Raw genomic sequence first — 19,698 nt, forward strand, 5'->3', positions numbered from 1 at the left:
TGTTTCTAACATGATTAAGATGTTGCTAAGATGTTTCTAACATGATTAAGATGATGTCTAAAGATGTTTCTAAGATGATTAAGCATGTCGCAAGATGATGTTTTTCTAAAGATGATGAAGATGTCGCTAAAGATGTTTCTAACATGATTAAGATGTCGCTAAGATGTTTCTAACATGATTAGCATGTCGCTAAGATGTTTCTAACATGATTAAGATGTCGCAAGATGTTTCTAACATGATTAAGATAAGATGTTTCTAACATGATTAAGATGTCGCCAAGATGTTTCTAACATGATTAAAGATGTCGCTAAAGATGTTTCTAACATGATTGAAGATGTCGCTAAGATGTTTCATGATTAAGATGATGAAGCATGATTAAGATGATGATTAAGCATGTTAAAGATGTTTCTAACATGATTAAGATGTCGCTAAGATGTTTCTAACATGATGAGATGATTCTAAGAAGATGATGCTAAAGATGATGAGCATGTCGCAAGATGTTTCTAAGATGATTAGCATGAAGCATGTTGCTAAGATGTTTCTAACATGATTAAGATGTCGCTAAAGATGTTTAACATGATTAAGATGTCGCCAAGATGTTTCAAAGATGATTAAGATGTCGCTAAGATGTTTCTAAGATGATTAGCAAAGATGTCAATGTTAAGATGTTTCTAAAGATGATGTGTGCTAAGATGATAAGCATGTCGCTAAAGATGTTTCTAACATGTCGCAAGATGTGTCTAGCATGATGTTTCTAAGATGATTAAATGATGCTAAAGATGTTTCTAGATGATTAAGATGTGTCAAGATGTTTCTAACATGAAGATGTCGCTAAGATGTTTCTAACATGATTAAGATGTTGCAAGCATGTTTCAAAGATGTTTCTAACATGATGTCAGCTAAGATGTTTCTAACATGATGAAGATGTCGCTAAGATGATGATTAAGATGTCGCAAGATGTTTCTAACATGATTAAGATGTCGCTAGCATGTTTCTAAATGATGATAAGCATGACTAAGATGTTAACAAGATGATTCTAAGATGTTTCTAGCATGATGTACAAGATGATTTTAACATGCTAAATGATGATTTCTAAGATGATTAAAGATGTCAAGAAGATGTTTAAAAGATGATTAAGATGTCGCTAAGATGTTTCTAACATGATTGAAGAAAAGATGTCAAGATAAAGATGTTTCTAAAGATGATTAAGATGTCGCTAAGATGTTTCTAACATGATTAGCATGATGTCGCTAAGATGTTTCTAAGATGATTAAGATGTCACCAAAGATGTTTCTAAGATGATCTAAAAGATGATGTTTAACATGATTAAGATGTTGCTAAAGATGTTTCTAAAGATGATTAAGATGTGCTAAAGATGTTTCTAACATGATTAAGAATGTCAAGAAGATGTTTAAATGATTAAGATGTCGCTAAAGATGTTTCTAACATGATTAGATGTTAGCAAGATGTTTCTAACATGATTAAGATGTCGCTAAGATGTTTCTAAAGATGATTAAGATGTCGCATAATGATGTTTTCTAAGATGATTAAAGATGATGCTAAGATGTTTCTAACATGATAAGATGTCGCTAAGATGTTTTTTAAGATGATTAAGATGTCGCAAGATGTTTTTTAAAGATGAGAAGATGTCGCCAAGAGATATGGTTAGATAGATAGATAGATAGATAGATAGATAGAGATAGATAGATAGATAGATAGATAGATAGATAGATAGATAGATAGATAGATAGATAGATAGATAGATAGATAGATAGATAGATAGAGATAGATAGATAGATAGATAGATAGATAGATAGATAGATAGATAGATAGATAGATAGATAGATAGATAGATAGATAGATAGATAGATAGATAGATAGATAGATAGATAGATAGATAGATAGATAGATAGATAGATAGATAGATAGATAGATAGATAGAGATAGATAGATAGATAGATAGATAGATAGATAGATAGATAGATAGATAGATAGATAGATAGATAGATAGATAGATAGATAGATAGATAGATAGATAGATAGATAGATAGATAGATAGATAGATAGATAGATAGATAGATAGATAGATAGATAGATAGATAGATAGATAGATAGATAGATAGATAGATAGATAGATAGATAGATAGATAGATAGATAGATAGATAGATAGATAGAAGATAGATAGATAGATAGATAGATAGATAGATAGATAGATAGAGATAGATAGATAGATAGATAGATAGATAGATAGATAGATAGATAGATAGATAGATAGATAGATAGATAGATAGATAGATAGATAGATAGATAGATAGATAGATAGATAGATAGATAGATAGATAGATAGATAGATAGATAGATAGATAGATAGATAGATAGATAGATAGATAGATAGATAGTTAGATAGATAGATAGATAGATAGATAGATTAGTTATTAGTTAGAAAGAACATAGATATCTTAAAGCTTAATTGAGTATCTATGGCTTCTAGCAGTTTACATTAAACATAGTTCAAACAGACATGGACTTTTGGTCAATGAAAGTCTATGGGACTTTTTATGATTTTTAATATTAATTTTTAAGAAAACCGTAACTCAAACCAGTCTGAAAAGATATAGCACACTAAGTCAGAACAGTATGAAGATCTGACCCGAGTTTGGAGTATGTAGCTTGAACGGTCTAGGAGAGTAGGTGTCCTTAATAAAAAAAAAGAAAAATAAGAAGAAGAATAATAAATGTAATAAGTGGTATGACTGTACTGTATCCCTTAAATGTCCGTCCAGTTGGAACTTGCCACTTGCTAGCTGATAAAATGTCAAACTGTATCATCCATGCAAATAATTGCGTTTGAACACTTCTGAAGATCACACTATTGCTCAAGTAATTACTGACACCTAGAGGTGAAACCTGGAAACAAATACATTTAATGGAGACACATTTGTACCATTACACACTATACCATTCAAAAGCTTGGATTCAGTATATTTTTTTATTTAGCAAGGAGGATGCTTTAAATTGATCAAAAATATGATAAAGACATTTATAATGTTACAAAAGATTTCTATTTTAGATAAATGCTGTTCCTCTGAATTTCCTATTCAACAAAGAAACCTGGGTAACACTTTATAATAACGTTCAGTTGTAAGTCATTTATAAGCAGTTAGTTAATTATGAAATAATCATTTACACAACATTTATAAAAGATTACTAAGTGATATGCTAACGATTTACAAATCTGTCATAAGTTATCTTTAAAAAAATAGCATTTCATGAAATAATCAAACAGATCCTTAGTAAATGGTTAATAAGTTACTAGTTAATATATTATTAATCAATTATAAACAACTGAAATGTCAATCATTGAAATGTTTAACCTCCATTGAAGATCACATCATAAATAAATCATTTACAAATCTTTCTGCATCCCCTAATCTAAAGTGTAAACAATTCATCAGTTGTAAATGTTTTACTCATCATTCGTAGATCTTTCCCCACCAGTGTGTATACCCACACAACCTGTAACTTTTGTAAAGTTTGTAAGTTTGTAAAACATTTACAACTGATGAGTAGTTTACACTTTAGATATATTAGTAAATATTAGTAAATGATTTATTCATGTGTTTACACAACAGGTTTTGAATATTTGTTGTGTGTACTGCAATGTAAGGGCTGACTGGTGAGGGTAAAGATGGTAAACACATGGAGTATTTTAGCGCTGTGGACCTGATTTGATCTTCAGTGGAGGGTAAAACTGGTTCACATTTTCACTAGATCCCACACACTCCACACAGAACACAAGTCTGTGCCGATGAGAGAAGGGTTTACACTGTTATTCATTTGACAGCAAATAATTTATTATTATTTAAAAAAATGACATAGTTTTAGAATAATTGCATTTTGATGCTTTTTAACATATCACTTATTAATCATTTATAAACACATAGTCATGTTTTGTAAATGATTAGTTCATCATTAACTAATTACTTGTAAATTAACTTGTAATTGACTTGTAAATGAATTAACAAAACATACACAAATTGTTAGCATATCACTTATTAATCATTTGTCAGTGTTTTGTAAATGATTATTTCATTATTAACTAATAACTTATAAATGACTTACAACTGAACATTATTATAAAGTGTTACCAATCAGAATATTAGAATGATTTTTGATAGACCATGTGACTGGAGTAATGATGCTAAAAAAATTCAGCTTTGAAATCACAGGAATAACTACATTTTCAATATATTCAAATAGAAAAGAGTTGTGTTAAATAGTAAAAAATATTTCAAAATGTTACTGTTTTTGCTGTACTTTGGATTAAATAAATGCAGGCTTGGTGAGCAGAAGAGACTTTAAAAAAAAAAAAACATTAAAAATCTTACTGTTCAAAACACTTTTGACTGGTAGTGTATATATATATATATATATATATATAAACAATTTTTCATTAATAAAAAAATATTATTATTATTGTTATTATTATTATTATTTAAATTTGAATGTATTATTTTATTAAACATTAATTTCTATATTATTTATAGCTTTTTATTATTGACCAATTAGCATTCAGGACCATAAGTTCTGGTGCAAAACTATTTTTTTTTTAATAATTAAAAGTAGAGGCTGTTCCTTGAAGCAATAAAAGACAATGAATCACAAAAGAATGTGATACTATTTAGCACAGAACAAAAAGTAGAATTACCCTGCAGACAGTATTATTGTGTTAAAGACTGAAAACTGTGAAAGACGGAAAGATGAGTGTATTAGTAAGGGACAGTGAAGTTTATGGGTTAGTACTTACATCAATGTTAGTGTCTGCATTGTCAACAACACTATCATCATCATGACTGTCCATGTCCTCAGAGGACTGATCTTCAGTCTGAAATGGGAATGTAACACTAGCATGGCAGGCAGACTCACAATATTAATGAAAACCATGCAATGCAGGGTTTAAGCACTGCAATATCAACAAAATGTTTAATTTTCATTCATTTTGCAATCTGCATTAGTTTCCCCCAGCATATCCATGGGTTCAGCTGTTGCTCTACATCTAAATATTTTTGAGTTTCTAGACATGCAGCATTCAGACATACAGCAATAAAGGTTTAAACAGACAAAAAATATGAATGAACACTAAGTCTGTTCAAGCACACGTGAGCCTGTGTTCTACCTTTAATTTCCTGCGATTAAACTTGAGGAAGCCCAGCAGACCCTTTTTCTCTGATCCACTCAGACTGTTGGAGTGAAGAGATTCAGCTGTAAGAGAAAAATATTTGTTCAGCATTTTACAAAAACATCTATTATAATGTAGAATTCAGTCGAGCAGTGTTATTTTAGTGGGAGTGGGTAATTTTGAGCTGGTTAATGAGAACATGAGATACAAAATAAGCATGTGCAGAATAAATTCTAGTGCTTGCATGTTAGAAAACCAGTAGCTTTAAAGTTGAAGCTGTGAGTTTAGGATTTAGGCTTGGTCTCTTTAAATGAAATGTCACTCACAGCCAGTTTCATGACAATAAGATCAATCTTCCATTTTACATACACTACCATTCAAAAGTTTGTGGTAAGATTTATATGTTATAAAATACTTCTATTTACAAATTACATTCATTTGAATGATCTATTTATCAAAAAAACTTGAAAAAGGTATCATGGTTTTTACCAAAATGTAAAGCAGCAAAAATAAATAATATTCAAATGTATTCAAATAAAAAAGGTCATTTCAATTGTAACAATTTTTCAAAATATTACTGTTTTAATGTATTTAGATTAAATAAATGCAGCCTTATTGAGCATAAGACACTTACATTTTAAAAATTGTAACAGACACCACAATTTTGAACGTTAGTGTAAACAAAACAAAAAAAAAAAACAGCACACAACGCACAAAAAGCAGTACAAAATTCTGGCAATAGATGGTGCTACACTTCTGCAAAGCTCCGAAGCCAATGAAAGAACACTAAAGCAGATACAAAACCTAAAGAAGAATTAGCAAGTTACAGGTTTCTCTGAACAAAATGCATTGAGAGTGAAAGCATCACAGTAGCGATAAGCATAAACGACGTACACAAACACAGGCACTGCAAGTGTTCTTTAATTTCTATTGACCAGGTCATTTTAATGATAAAAGGCTATCGCATGGTCTATGACAGGAAGCAGTCTTTCAGCACATTCAAGATGGTTTAACCACAGATACTGTAAAGCCACTGTGAGAACTATTCAGTCAAAGTCATGTACATGGCATCAATACCTGAGTAGTTCAAGGCAGGCGTCGAAGCCATTTTAGGCTGGAGAACTGGAAACAATCAAACCAGTACAACATTTGAAGGCAAATGAAGTTGATTAATTTCACAGGATTCAAAAATGTCACAGGTTTAGTGCATTTAGGTGCTGTGTGTTGAGTATGTTATTTATTAATAATTAATAATACAGGCTAAACAAAGATACTATGAGTGTGTGCCAATGACTAAGAGCATGTCTGAACAGGAAGTGTTGGACCTGCCAGTTAAATATCTAAATCGAAACTTACTCTTAATCTGTGGTTTCTCAGCTGTTCTTTACATCAATACAAAAATGTTCCATTGGATATGAAGTTGCTACCCAATATGATGCCAAAATTGTTTAATGTGGCAAAAAATTCCATACACCAAACATTCCAGAGTAAAGAACAACTGTATCACGGTTTTCACAAAATTATTAAGCACCACAATAATTTTCAACTGTGGTGCCCTGACGTTTTTTTTTTTAGCCCATACCTAGTGTTTGATCCAGGACATAGAGTTCCCTGATACCCAGCTCGCCCAGGCACTTGTCCAAGTCCAGCTGTTGGTGGCTGATGTTGTCTTTGAATAGAAGGACATGGGCCGGGTCAAATTCGCACTTCTGACAGATCACGGGCACCAGAGTATGTAGGGGGACCAATGGATTTACTCGAACAACAGCCTTCTGACTGCGGTGATAGTTCACCACCAAACGTACCGTTTTCTATGTGATGAAAAAAGGGAAACAGATGTAAAGAAAAAGAGAGCTTCATTTAGACATTTAAGACAGTATGTATTAAAGGGTTAGTTCACCCAAAAATGAAAATTCTGTCATTAATTTTTCACCCTCAAACGTAAGACCTTCGTTCATCTTCGGAACACAAATTAAGACATTTCTGATGGAATCCGAGAGCTTTCTGACCCTGCATAGACAACACAACTACCACATTCAAGGCCCAGAAAGGTATTAAGGACATTGTTAAAATAGTACATGTGACATCAGTGTTTCAACCGTAATTTTATGAAGGTATGACAATACTTTTTTTGTTGTTGCACACATACAACAAAAATAACTTTTTTCAACATGTTTTAACACATTTGTGAGAGTAACACGGCACATGTCCTTACTACCTTTCTGGGCCTTAGATGTGGTAGTTGCTTTACTGTCAATGCAGAGTCAGAAAGCTTTCAAATTTTATCAAAAATCTCTTAATTTGTCTTCTGAAGATAAACAAAGGTCTTACAGGTTTGGAACGACAGTAGGGAGGGTAATTAAAGACAGAATTTTTATTTTTGGGTGACCTGACACTTTAAAGAGATGGCTCACACAAAAAAATTTATAACTTTCTTTTGGGGAAATATCCTTTGTAATAGCTTATATAATGAAAAGAACAATAAAAAGATTTGCATTGAAAAGATTATTAAAGAAGTTAAATACAACTTAAGCTTTATGCTGTCACTTACAACAGCAGTTGAACAGAAATTTCACTTATCACTGTTTTTTTTTTTTTTTTCTTTTTTTTTTTTTTAAGGGAAATGGAAACCAGTTTAAAAACCCCAGCAGAGAGACACACCATAACACTGCATTGTGACAGCAGATATGTTGTATTTAATCTAGAAAAGTTTTTAATGGAGGAAAATATAAAATTATTGGAGGAAAATTAAATTAAATTATAAATTTAATGGAGGAAAATAGAAAATATCAAGAGTAAACCGAGCGGATGGTACCTAACATTCAAATGCTCTCTTCCTGTACGTCACAGTGGTGCAGCAAAGTCACTACTTTGTGGCTATTATCATATGCATGATCAAGATAAAACAAGATGCAACACAGATCTCTCAAGTTTCACATGAGAAGTGGGCAAAATTAGACTTTATATGCACATGCTTGCAGTGTCTTGTAGAGGAAGTATCACACCAACCACAATACATTGCTTAAACAGTTTCTTCAGACAAAAGAATTTTAGGTTCCATCGAACACCATCAAATCACATTATCTAATTCAGTTACTAATAACGCTTTATTTCAGAGCCAGCTAAATTTCATCTGTGTGTACAGTAAAGAAACTACTGTTTATCAAAGTAGGCAAAGAAGACATTTAATGTGTGTCATTTCCTGTATATTTCTGTGCAGACAAATAAGAGCACACCAGAGAAGACCGAGGTGTCATGAAATGGTACGCAACACTTATTCAGCTTTTTTCCACATTTTAGTTAAAGTGTATTCCCACTTGATAGAAAAGCTGTTACTCCACTTTGTTACACATTCTCAGACTTATTTGGATATGAAACATGTGCAGTATATGTATTTACAGACTCTGCACACTAGTTCTAAATAAATAATGTATTCTAGCCTATACTCCTCTGAACCATTTGGGAACTTTACATTTTAGCACTTCTCATATTGCTGCATTATTAGAATGAAATGCTTTGTTGTATTCCTCATTTGCAGGTCACTTTGAACTAAAAAGTGTTCTGAATAAATAAATGTAAATGTGGTTTTATTGTTAAAAGTTATTTATTTGCAATGTAGCCAAAGAACTTGACTGGGATAAATTTAGAGATGAAAGTTCTCAAAAAGAGGTTTAGCATTCTGAGCAAGTATAACAGTTATCAACTAACCAAAGGGTCGACCATCCTGACCCAGCTCTACTCTAGTCAAACATTTCTGAGCTGCCATGTGGTCTAAGACTGTGATCCTCACAAACAATCACAAACCAAAAAAAAATGTGTTGCTCCATTTCTTTCTTTCTGCCCAGTGACAGATTGTACTGTTTTCTAGCAGAACCAGAGGTCAGGGCCTCTAACTCTGCCCAGAGGTCAGACACAAGGGAGAGGAGCAAAAGAGGGGCCAGCCAGCAAGGCTGAGGAAGAAATAATGCATGGTAACTAAAGGTAAGACTCTCATCAAATATTCACACATGAGTGGGAGGAGAAAAGGACACTCGAGAAAGAAAGAGCACACACTGAGAGCAGAGCCTGTGAAAGACTCACTGTACCTTAGCTCGAACCCTTTTTATGATCATTCGACCTTCCTGATGCATTTATGCAGAACAAGATGCCATTATTACATGGGAATAAGATCAATATTACACTTTTTTACAGTAAAAAATAAAAAATGCATAAACATGAATATGAGTAGCATGAATAAGATAAATAGCATGGACATAATTTATATTAATTCCTTTATTCACATTTTTCAGCTTTTTTCAGTTCGCTTTAATAGTCTTGTGGTACAATTATTTTTAAAGTACAAATATTTGAAGCATTTGCCAATTTATAAGGAGGTCATAAAACACATGCATAATAACTATACAGTAATTATTAGTAATTTCGTTTTAAATTGTTTTCGAAGAAGTATATCATCTCACTGCGTCCATCCTGTCTAGCACTCAGGGTCTAGTAACCCCCCTTGAAAACTACTGCAATGAAGATAACACTTGCTCATGCAATGAGAGCATTCATGGCTGATGCAGTTAAACAGAAAGTAGACTGTAGCGTGACATATGTACACTGCTGATCTTCAAAGCTAATTATTTACAATACAATGTCTGTCTACACTAGTGATGTCTCATCAGTAGTAGTGTAACCAGTTTCATCATAGTTGCTGATGCCTGCCTAGAATTTAAAGATGTTCACAAAGTCAAAGATATCAGCATGAGGCATGAGGTCAAAAACCTCCATAACACCATGTTTTGGAAACTTACCTCTGGCACTTTGGGTGGAGGTTTCCGGATCACCTTGTCCTCCAGAACTCGTTCTTTGATCAGGGCACAAGAGACATCCAGGGCGCCCAGCAGGGTGTTGGGCTTAAAGCTGACAGGCTGAGCATCGGGTGACAGCAGCTCCAAAGTATGATATGCTGGATTCAGACGGTACTGACTGCACAGATCTACCAGCAAATCCATCAGAGCTTTCCTGAAGAAACAAGAGGAGACATAAGGACAGAGAAAGATAGAGATGCTTGACGGTTTGGACTTGTAATTACATCATGTGATGCAGACAGGACTGTGATAGGCCGACTGAGAGAAAGAGTCAGCTTAAATTACAGTTGTTATGTAAAGCAGCAAATTGCTACATGAATGCTGGTCCTATATGTTTGGCTTTGCTAAACAGTTGTCAGTAATTCAACCTGAATCTACCAAAAACTGTTATGGAGACACTCTTAGAGGGTTTTAAAACACTGCTGACAGATAAAACTGCTTGTTTAAATTACATGCCATGACTGCCATCTAGTCTTAGAAAAGAATAAATAAATTAAAATTTGAAATTGATACTTATTTTTCAGGTCAAATGTCATTTGCTGATGAAACCAATGTGATTTGTGCTGTACCTGTATAGCTAAAAACATATGAATTTTGAGTAGACTGACTTTAAATCAGTATGCTGCAGTATGTGTGTGAATTAGGGCTGCACGATTATGACAAAAATCATAATTGTCGATTATTCCCTTGAAATTGTAATTATGATTATTAATTACGATTATCACAATTTACACTGAATGATGACTTGAATAGCTTTATACCATTGTTTGAAACAACTGCATGTCATCATTATATATAGGTTCTTATTTAAATATAAAAAAAGTGAAAATGTAAAAATTAAAACAATGACAAAAAAAAACTTAAGATAACCTGTAGGAAAAAACTCTCTCTCTCTCTCTCTCTCTCTCTCTCTCTCACACACACACACACACATCTTAAGAAAGCAGAATAATGTAAGTGGATTTTTTTGTAACTGTACCTTTGAACAATTACATAATTGTGCCATCTGTAATTCTAATCACGATTAGAAATTCGATTAATTGTGCAGCCCTACTGTGAATGTCTTAGTTTGTGCAAAAATATTTAAACACAAAGTCTAATGTTTGAATATAATAATAGTCAAATGTTTGAATATAATTATGTTGCTTGCATGCTAAACGACTCATCTAAATATAAATGTCTATTCTTCTGACACTTCCTCATCACCATGGAAATGTTTTATCACATAAAAACACTGAATAATCTATCCTCCAAACACTTTTAAACCGTATAGTTTCATATAAAAAGTGTATGACATATTAAACTCCTATAATTGCCTCTCTTACAATTGATTCTTATAAAACCAAACCACTTCCAAGTTTCTGTGACATTGTGATCCTTTCCTATATATGTATCTTAAAACTGAAAAAAGCTGTTATGCCACAAATACTTCGTTCTGCAAAAGCAGGCATTAAAAACAGAGCAGAAAGTGCCATTTTACAGGGTTTGTAAACCACTGTCTTCTGCGAACACACCCTGTAAAAATATTTTCCTCACTTTTTAACCGCCTTGTTTTGTTCATGTCTTTAAAGAATTGATGTACTATGAAATGCAAACTATATCAAAGTAAATACATTTTACAGCTAGTACCCTGCATCTGTGTGCAGTTTTGGTTATTATTAATTTAAACTAACTGCCAGTTCATCTCTACTGGAAACCCCATGCCTGCGTTTCTTCAGCAACGTATTGTTGTCAAGAGTGATTAGTGATTATAAGAAATGTCACTGTACTCTGTTCAGTGCTAAAGCTTTGTTACGCTAAGTAATTAAATAGACAGCAGGGATAATTATAACACTGATTGAGAAAATGTTTCATCCAAAGAGGCACATGGACATTTCTGGTGCCTGTATCATGTTTTTAAATATGCATGTTAAACAGCGTTAAAACAGTTGATGTGTAAACACTAGGGCTAGGGCAATATGGTCGTAATTATTACGTAATCAGATTCCAAAAATCAAGTACTTGTAATTAGATTATATTAGGGGTGGGAATCTTCAGGCACTTCACGATCTGATCTGATCCGATTCCGATTCTAGGAGTCACGATCCGATTCCAAAACGATTCTTGATCTACATTTTTTCCCCAATTAATTTTTCTGCTGTGCAAATACATCTTTACAACCTCACAATTTAATCAAAATTGCAGTTTCTTTGCTTTTTGTTTATAGTTGGAATCTCTGTATGTCAGTACTGCCATCTCAAAAGTAGAGGTACGAATCTTCACTGGTTTCATGATTCAATTCAATTACAATTTTCATTATCAACTCAATATCACTATGCATCACATTATTACTGCGCATGGCTACATTTTCATATAAATTTTATATTAAATTTATTTTGTGCACATTTTATTTTTTTATTATATAAACAGGCTACTTTTTAAAACAATCACTTATTTAAAATAAGTGTTATTTAAGTATCCAAAAGTTTTCAGATAATAGTTATGTTTTTTTGTTGTTGTTGCTTTAAAACATATTAAAAAAAAAACATCTTAAGACTCCTGGTCTGTTCCACTGCATCAGCTGCGCTCTCTATTTAGCTATTTGTGAAGGTTACTGTGTACAATCTCACGGAACACTTCCTGTCCCAGCTCTATTTAATTTACCACCCATAAAGCCACAAACCAATTTTAAAAATAGAAATGTTTTGATGCAATGTTTGCAATGTCAGTGCAATGTGGATATTCACCTGCCATCCACATTGACGGTGGTCTGGTACCCTGTAGGAAGACTGATGTGGAGATCCACAGAGGGTTGAAGCATGTTCTCCTTGCTGTCTCCCCCTGAAGATCCTCCTCCATCAGGAACGGCATTACGGAAGATCCTGCGGGGGGCAGGCTGGGGAGGTTGAGGTGGAGGGGGCGCCTTGGCCTTCATTCTCCTCCTGTCGAATGAATTCAGAGGAGAAATCAGTATTAGGTTCAGTGTTTATGTGGTGTTTAAAGTATGGCAATGAAGGTTAATTTTAACGCGGATTATAAAGCTCACACTCCTAAATAACCAGTACTAACAACTGCCCAGTTATTACAGAGAAAAGGTTCATCAGACACTCATATTGTGCTCGGGCTCAGCCTATAGGCATGCTGTTCGAGGCTGATACTATAAATAAACCTGAAAGACTGAAAGACTGACTGCGGAGCCTGTCACCCCCTGAAATTACACCAGTGATCATAAACAAATTTATGCATATCAAAGAGCATTTTCTCATTCTCAAAGTGTCATGTGCTGGTGCAAGAGCTTGAAATGTCAAGCAAATGTAACGTTTGGTGCTAATGTTGTCTCATCCTAACAAACTCTGTTTTTATATAATAATCCTATATAAATTATTATTATATAATAATAAAATTATATAATAATCTATATGTGCAAGTACCATAGTAATAGAACAAGCCAAGCTGTGTGTCAGTATAATAACACCAGTGGGTTGCTTTGGCATCGACAGGGTCATGTACAGAGCTCCTGCCAAGTTGCAATATTTGACAAGAGAAGTGAGAATGTGTTGTATCACAGCACTAGTTCTGGCATTAATATGCTTGCATGTATGGTTAAGCAGCATATCAAATACCCAAACATGAAAGAATCACTTAATAGCCAAAATACTGCTAAGGCAGACAGTAGTAAGTACACAGAAAAAAAATGAAGTAGGATTTAACCGAAAAAAGCTAACAATATTAACTCAAAAAGTTTGCATTGTTAATAATAATAATAATATCATCATTATATATATAAGTATGCAAGCACATAAGCACTGGATCAAAGTTTCAAATAGCTGGGCCATAAAAAGAGACTTCTCCTCCAGAACATATCCAAATTAAGTAAGATCACAGTGTACTGAAGGATCATCATGATGCCATAAACAAGCAAATGTACATTTAAGGAAATATAATCAGTGTTTTCATTAAAGTTACAATGCTTAAAAGGTCCATGAGATAACATATTATGTCACACAGCGGTAATAAACTAGGCCTATCTTTTTTAGGCTTTGTTTGATTAGACTGAACTCCTCCTTTCCGATCATAAAGGCACAACATAAAAAAAACTCTATCGGCTGGCATTACATAATGAGGTAGGACAAGCAATCTAAAAAACAATAACAGGAATACCTTCAGATAATCAACAACCATGTACACAGAAATCTAGAAATCAATTGACAAGATTGTACATTTCTAACTATAAATTTCTATTTCTAATATTTACATTCTATAACAGACGTGTTAAATTCCATAGACACCAAAATAATCAATGTAATCCATTAATCAAAACATTTAGAGAGAAAAAAGGTGTAAACTGAACAGAAAACATTTCAAGCTTTTCTGCAAATTAGCACTCTTTTAGACATTTTAACTAAGAGCTTTTGGCCGGTGGGTGGGGTGAAGCAGCGCTGACACCATTTTTTTATTTACTTACTGTATAAACAGGTCAATAGCATAAAAACTTGTTGAAATATGAGAAATGTAATGTATTAAAGCAAACTAACCAACAATTATTTGCTCTATGACACTGCTAAACACTGCTAAGCAACTAAGCAACACAATTCACTGCGATTTTCTCCAAGCTGTTATTAATCATATTGTAGCGCAGACAGTAACATAACTACAGACCTTGCTTCAAAACAACAATCTGTCATGACCTTGAAGGAGGAAACTGGTAAACCATTAACTCTATTTGAAGTCAAAAGAATTCACATTTCAGTCGTATTTTTTAAACTAGGCCCCAAACATCATACCACAAAACCTCACTTTCAATGCCACACTGACACCCAAATATACTGAGAACTGATAAGCGCTCTTTTCGTTTCAACTGATCAGTCAAGCAAATTCCCTTTTCCGCAGTGCAAATATTAGCAGTAGATAAAGCCATCCTACTACTGTCAAAGCAGGCGTGAAAGTCTGTCTGTAGTCCGAACCACACAGAAGGCGAGCTACTGGAACATGGAGCTTCTATGATCCTAGAAGACACTGAGAGGTGTAGAGCATGTGAGAATGTCAAAATGCTTGGACCTCAAGCATGTCCAGTTAATGATTTATAAAGGCTTGTGCCAAAATGCCTGCTATCAACACACTGTTGTGTCACTGAACTGATTATGCAACTAAGACTGCCCTCTGCCCCGGAGCTGTCTATGGAATGACCAACTACTCCAAAACAGAACAAATGAATGCTAAAACACGATGATTTCAATATGACAGAATACATGAAGTGACTGAAATATCAAGAGATTTAATATCTTTGCTTAAAGGCTAAATTAAATAAATAAATAAATAAATAAATAAATAAATAAAAGGCTTTCTTTAAGAGTTACTTTACAAAGAAAAATAATTGCAACCTCATTTTTATATGGTAAAATTTAATTATTCTGACAGTTTGAGTTTTTCTTTTTTTTTTTTAATTAACCATTGCTTTTCCATAGTAGCATACATTTAGTTCATAGTAGCATACATTTAAATCATGATAATAACAGTTAAAACTACAAACATAGCACCTCAAAACCATGGTGATTTATTATTTTAATTTATATAACGCAATAATTATCTTTACTGATTTATACTGACACACAGCATCGTGTGAATGTGAATATAAATCTTAATTATGTCAGTTTATTATATACAGCATTCATGTCTCTTTACAATTAGATTAAACCAAATCGGATTACTTTTACGATATCTTCTTGAATTTTTTGACGCTTGAAATTTCAGGTCGCGTGATCTTTCAATGCATGTGCGAGAATTATTATAGAGAATATTCTTCATTTGTTACAAAAATAAACAAGTTTAATGGTTTTAACATAATGAAGATAAGTAAAGGATTGTATAATGTTTTATGTATGTACTCCCAAATAAAGCCTTATACAATAAGTAGTTGCATGTTCTTATATTTCATTATTAATTAAATATTTATGAAAAATCATAATATGGAAGAATTCATTATAATATGAATTCATAATAGTATAATTATTTAATTATTTGTGAAGATGCAATATTCAGGATTAAGATTTACAAAGATTTACCAACAGTTATGCTCAAGAAAGGCACGTTTGTAGGAAAACTTTAACACCTGCTGGGATAGTGCTCTAATGTGCATTTGTGTGTTAAGTGTGGAAAAACACACCTCCGGTGCTGACAGGAACAGGACGTTTCGAAAGTGTGGTTTTGTACCGAGCTCAGTGGCTGCTCAGATCGCACACCTTGTCCAACAAAGAGCTCTTTAGGTGTGAGCCAGCTTCCCTGGGAGAGCAGGAAACTCTCAGCTTCTCAGCTGGCAGCTCCAAACATTCACTGCGACTGGGTTACTAATGGATCGACTTTGTCCTTTTGAGGTGACTTAGCTTTCACTGCATTGATACATTTTCACTCTGTAATTTGCTCCTCCAACTACTTCTGCATTCTATAGTATTTATGAGTGCACAGTATGCACAATTTACAGAATACATATATGGAATATCCAGATGACTTACAACATTTGCCCCAATTTGCAATTTACAACAGTGAACACTACTGAGGGCGATGTATTCCACAATCCAAATATGTTCAGAAAGAACAGAATAACTTTGCAGAATAACATGACATAACATATATATAATGTAAGAGCATTTTTGTTAGTGAAAAGAAGTGTGTAAAAGCTCATGTGAACATTAACTAGAAAGCGCATTTGCTGAACCAACAATGCCATTTTAGCTTGCTTCCACAAGTGTCTGAAGTCTGAACATATTTATTGTGACTCGATTTTTACAGGACCTTAGCGTACCACATCACAAGTGCAACGCTGTACCAGGTGAGGTACTGAGTTTACTCCATCGGAAAAGCCATATATAAAGCTGATTATGTAATGCAAATGTAATCATAATGTGTGTAAAAACTGAAAAAGAATAGAAAATATTGATTTACTTACACTAGTGTTTCTTTCAGCTGGAAACTGCAGTGAGTACTATGCAGGTCAATATCACTGTTGGGTGCCTTTTGGTGTCTTGTACATAAATGACTCATTTGCCATGATAACTTAACATAAAAATGACTATGAAAGGGTGTGTTATATTAGTTTAAGTTTCTATATTCATAACAAAGTATTACTTGGCTCTTTAGATACATTTAAGATTTTTGTTTTTTTGTTTTCTTCAGTCGTAAAGAAATTATGTTTTTTGAGGAAAACATTTCTGCATTTTTCTCCATATAATGGACTGGTATGGTGCCCTGTGTCATGAATCTGGCCGGTGACCTTCGGTCCGCTCACCACCAAATGTCGCTCTCGCACTTTCACATCACACAGACTGTTGCACTACACCCCGGACTACGTCTCCAATTACCCATCGCGCTGATTGCGCCAGCACCTGTGGCCAATTTGATGCGCTATATAAGCCCCGGACTTTACCCGTTTTACTCACCGAGTATTGTGGAGTTGTATAGTGGAGAATGGTATTAGTTGCGTTTAGCACTTTCCTAGTGCTAGCAACCTTTACTTTGTAGTTTCCTAGTTCCCGAGTTTCCTAGTTCCTAGTTCCTGAGTTCAGCTTTCTCGCCTGGTCTTCTCGTCTTGTCTGTCTCACCACCTGCCTTGTGGAAATCTCGCCTGTCTCTTTGGATTACCCGTTTTCCGTGCCCCCCTTCGGATTATGTTCGCCACTGATCGACCCTCGCCTGCTTCACGGACTATTCTTGTGTCTCGCCCCTACATACCTGTTTGCTATTGTTTGACTCTGCCTGTCCTGTCTTTGTCTCGCCCTACGAATAAAGCTTCGCATTTGGATCCGCTTGCCTCTCATCTCCCTCTCCAGGTTACAGAATACTCGGTCTCACAAGGATCCAGCAGCTTTACTCACAAACAGTCAACAGGTATGGACACAACCCGGATACTATTCAGACTCAAACAAGGCCCACGATCACTAGAGCAACATATCTGTGAATTTTTGGCTATCGCAAACCATTCAAACCTCCCGGACTGTGTTTTAAAAATAAAAATTTTTGTGATGGCGTAAACCAGCCTCTGAGTTCGCAACTCAGACACGAGGGTCCGCGTTCGTCACTTGCTCATTTTTTGGACTTTGCTTTATTGACTGTGGGCTCATCTTTTACTGTGGGTGTCGCGGATGAGGAACGCGACATCCCGGTAATTATGGCCGTGCAACCTGCCTGTGAAATGGCAGCCACGCCACAGCGTGTTCACGTAATGGCAGCTACAACGGAGCCCGTTCTCAAGATGTACAAAATGGCGGTGAAAACAAAGATCCGTCGTGTCACTGCTACCATACCCGAGTCAGGTCAAGTTGCAGCAGTATTTTCAGAGTCAAGCCAAGTTAGAGCTGTTGTTCCCAAGTCCAGTCAAGTTTCCGAGTCCAGTCAAGTTACAGCTGTTTCCCGAGTCAAGGCAAGTCAAAGCTGTCGTTCCTGTGTCAAGTCAAGCTACAGCTGTTGTTTCCAAGTCCAGCCAAGTTACAGCTGTATTTCCTGAGTCAAGTCAAGTTACAGCTGTATTTCCTGAGTCAAGCCAAGTTATAGCTGTTGTTCCCAAGTCCAGTCAAGTTTCCGAGTCCAGTCAACTTACAGCTGTTTCCCGAGTCAAGTCAAAGCTGTCGTTCCTGTGTCAAGTCAAGTTGCAGCTGTTGTTTCCAAGTCCAACCAAGTTACAGCTCTATTTCCCGAGTCAAGTCAAGTTACAGCTGTATTTCCCGAGTCAAGACAAGTTACAGCTGTTGTTTCCAAGTCCAACCAAGTTACAGCTGTATTTCCCGAGTCAAGTCAAGTTACAGCTGTATTTTCTGAGTCAAGACAAGTTACAGCTGTTGTTCCCAAGTCCAGTCAAGCTTCCGAGTCCAGTCAAGTTGCAGCTGTGTTTCCCGAGTCAAGTCAAGTTACAGCTGTGTTTCCCGAGTCAAGTCAAGTTACAGCTGTGTTTCCCAAGTCAAGTCAAGTTGCAGCTGTTGTTCCTGAGTCAAGTCAAGTTACAGCTGTTGTTCCTGAGTCAAGCAAAGTCACAGCTGTCGTTCCAGAGTCAAGCAAAGTCACAGCTGTCGTTCCTGAGTCAAGCAGAATCAGAGTTGTCGTTCCTGAGCCAAGTCAGCTCAGAGCTGTCGTTCCTGAGCCAAGTCAAGTCAGAGCTGTCCTTCTTGAGCCAAGTCAAGTCACTGCTGATCCAGATGAGCCAAGTCAAGTCACTCCTGATCCCCATGAGTCAAGTCAAGTCACTACTGATCTTCACGAGCCAGGTAAAGTCACTGCTGATCTCCACGAGCCAAGCAAAGTCACCGCTGGTCTTCACGAGCCAAGCAAAGTCACTGATGATCTTCACGAGCCAAGCAAAGTCACCGCTGGTCTTCACGAGCCAAGCAAAGTTACTAATGATCTTCACGAGCCAAGCAAAGTCACAGCTGGTCTTCACGAGCTAAGTCAAGCCACAGCTGATCTTCACAAGCCAAGTCAAGGCATAGCCGATCTCCGTGAACCAAGTCAAGTCACAGCTGGTCTTAGTGAACCAGGTCACGTCATGGTTGATCTTCATGAGCCAATTCAAGTCACAGATGATCTTCATGAGCCAAGTCAAGTTACTGCTGTTGAGCCTGGTCTTGTCACGTCTCAGCCGGTCACCCAGAGTCCCGTCACGTCTTGTCTGTCCGTCCAGAGCCTCGTCACATCTCCTCTGTCTG

At 35.2% G+C, this 19,698-nt stretch overlaps 1 protein-coding gene across 7 annotated transcripts in view; it reads right to left on the reverse strand.

The window, feature by feature from the left end:
• The window catches only part of cobl (cordon-bleu WH2 repeat protein), an 86,479-nt gene that overhangs the window by 45,164 nt on the left and 21,617 nt on the right, over positions 1-19,698 (reverse strand). For 2 of the 7 annotated variants that reach the window (XM_051132351.1, XM_051132350.1), the window contains exons 3-8: positions 12,757-12,951; positions 9,974-10,184; positions 6,763-6,991; positions 6,258-6,302; positions 5,178-5,263; positions 4,809-4,886 (exon numbers count right to left, since the gene is read on the reverse strand). In XM_051132351.1, coding sequence (XP_050988308.1) covers positions 4,809-4,886; positions 5,178-5,263; positions 6,258-6,302; positions 6,763-6,991; positions 9,974-10,184; positions 12,757-12,951 — 844 coding nt within the window. Of the gene's footprint in view, positions 1-4,808; positions 4,887-5,177; positions 5,264-6,257; positions 6,303-6,762; positions 6,992-9,973; positions 10,185-12,756; positions 12,952-14,932; positions 15,078-19,698 lie in introns of those variants that run through there. The other 5 variants (XM_051132357.1, XM_051132355.1, XM_051132352.1 and 2 more) reach the window with 4 other exon arrangements.

The sequence above is a fragment of the Labeo rohita genome, chromosome 16 (assembly GCF_022985175.1).
Source record: "Labeo rohita strain BAU-BD-2019 chromosome 16, IGBB_LRoh.1.0, whole genome shotgun sequence".
NCBI lineage: Eukaryota > Metazoa > Chordata > Actinopteri > Cypriniformes > Cyprinidae > Labeo > Labeo rohita.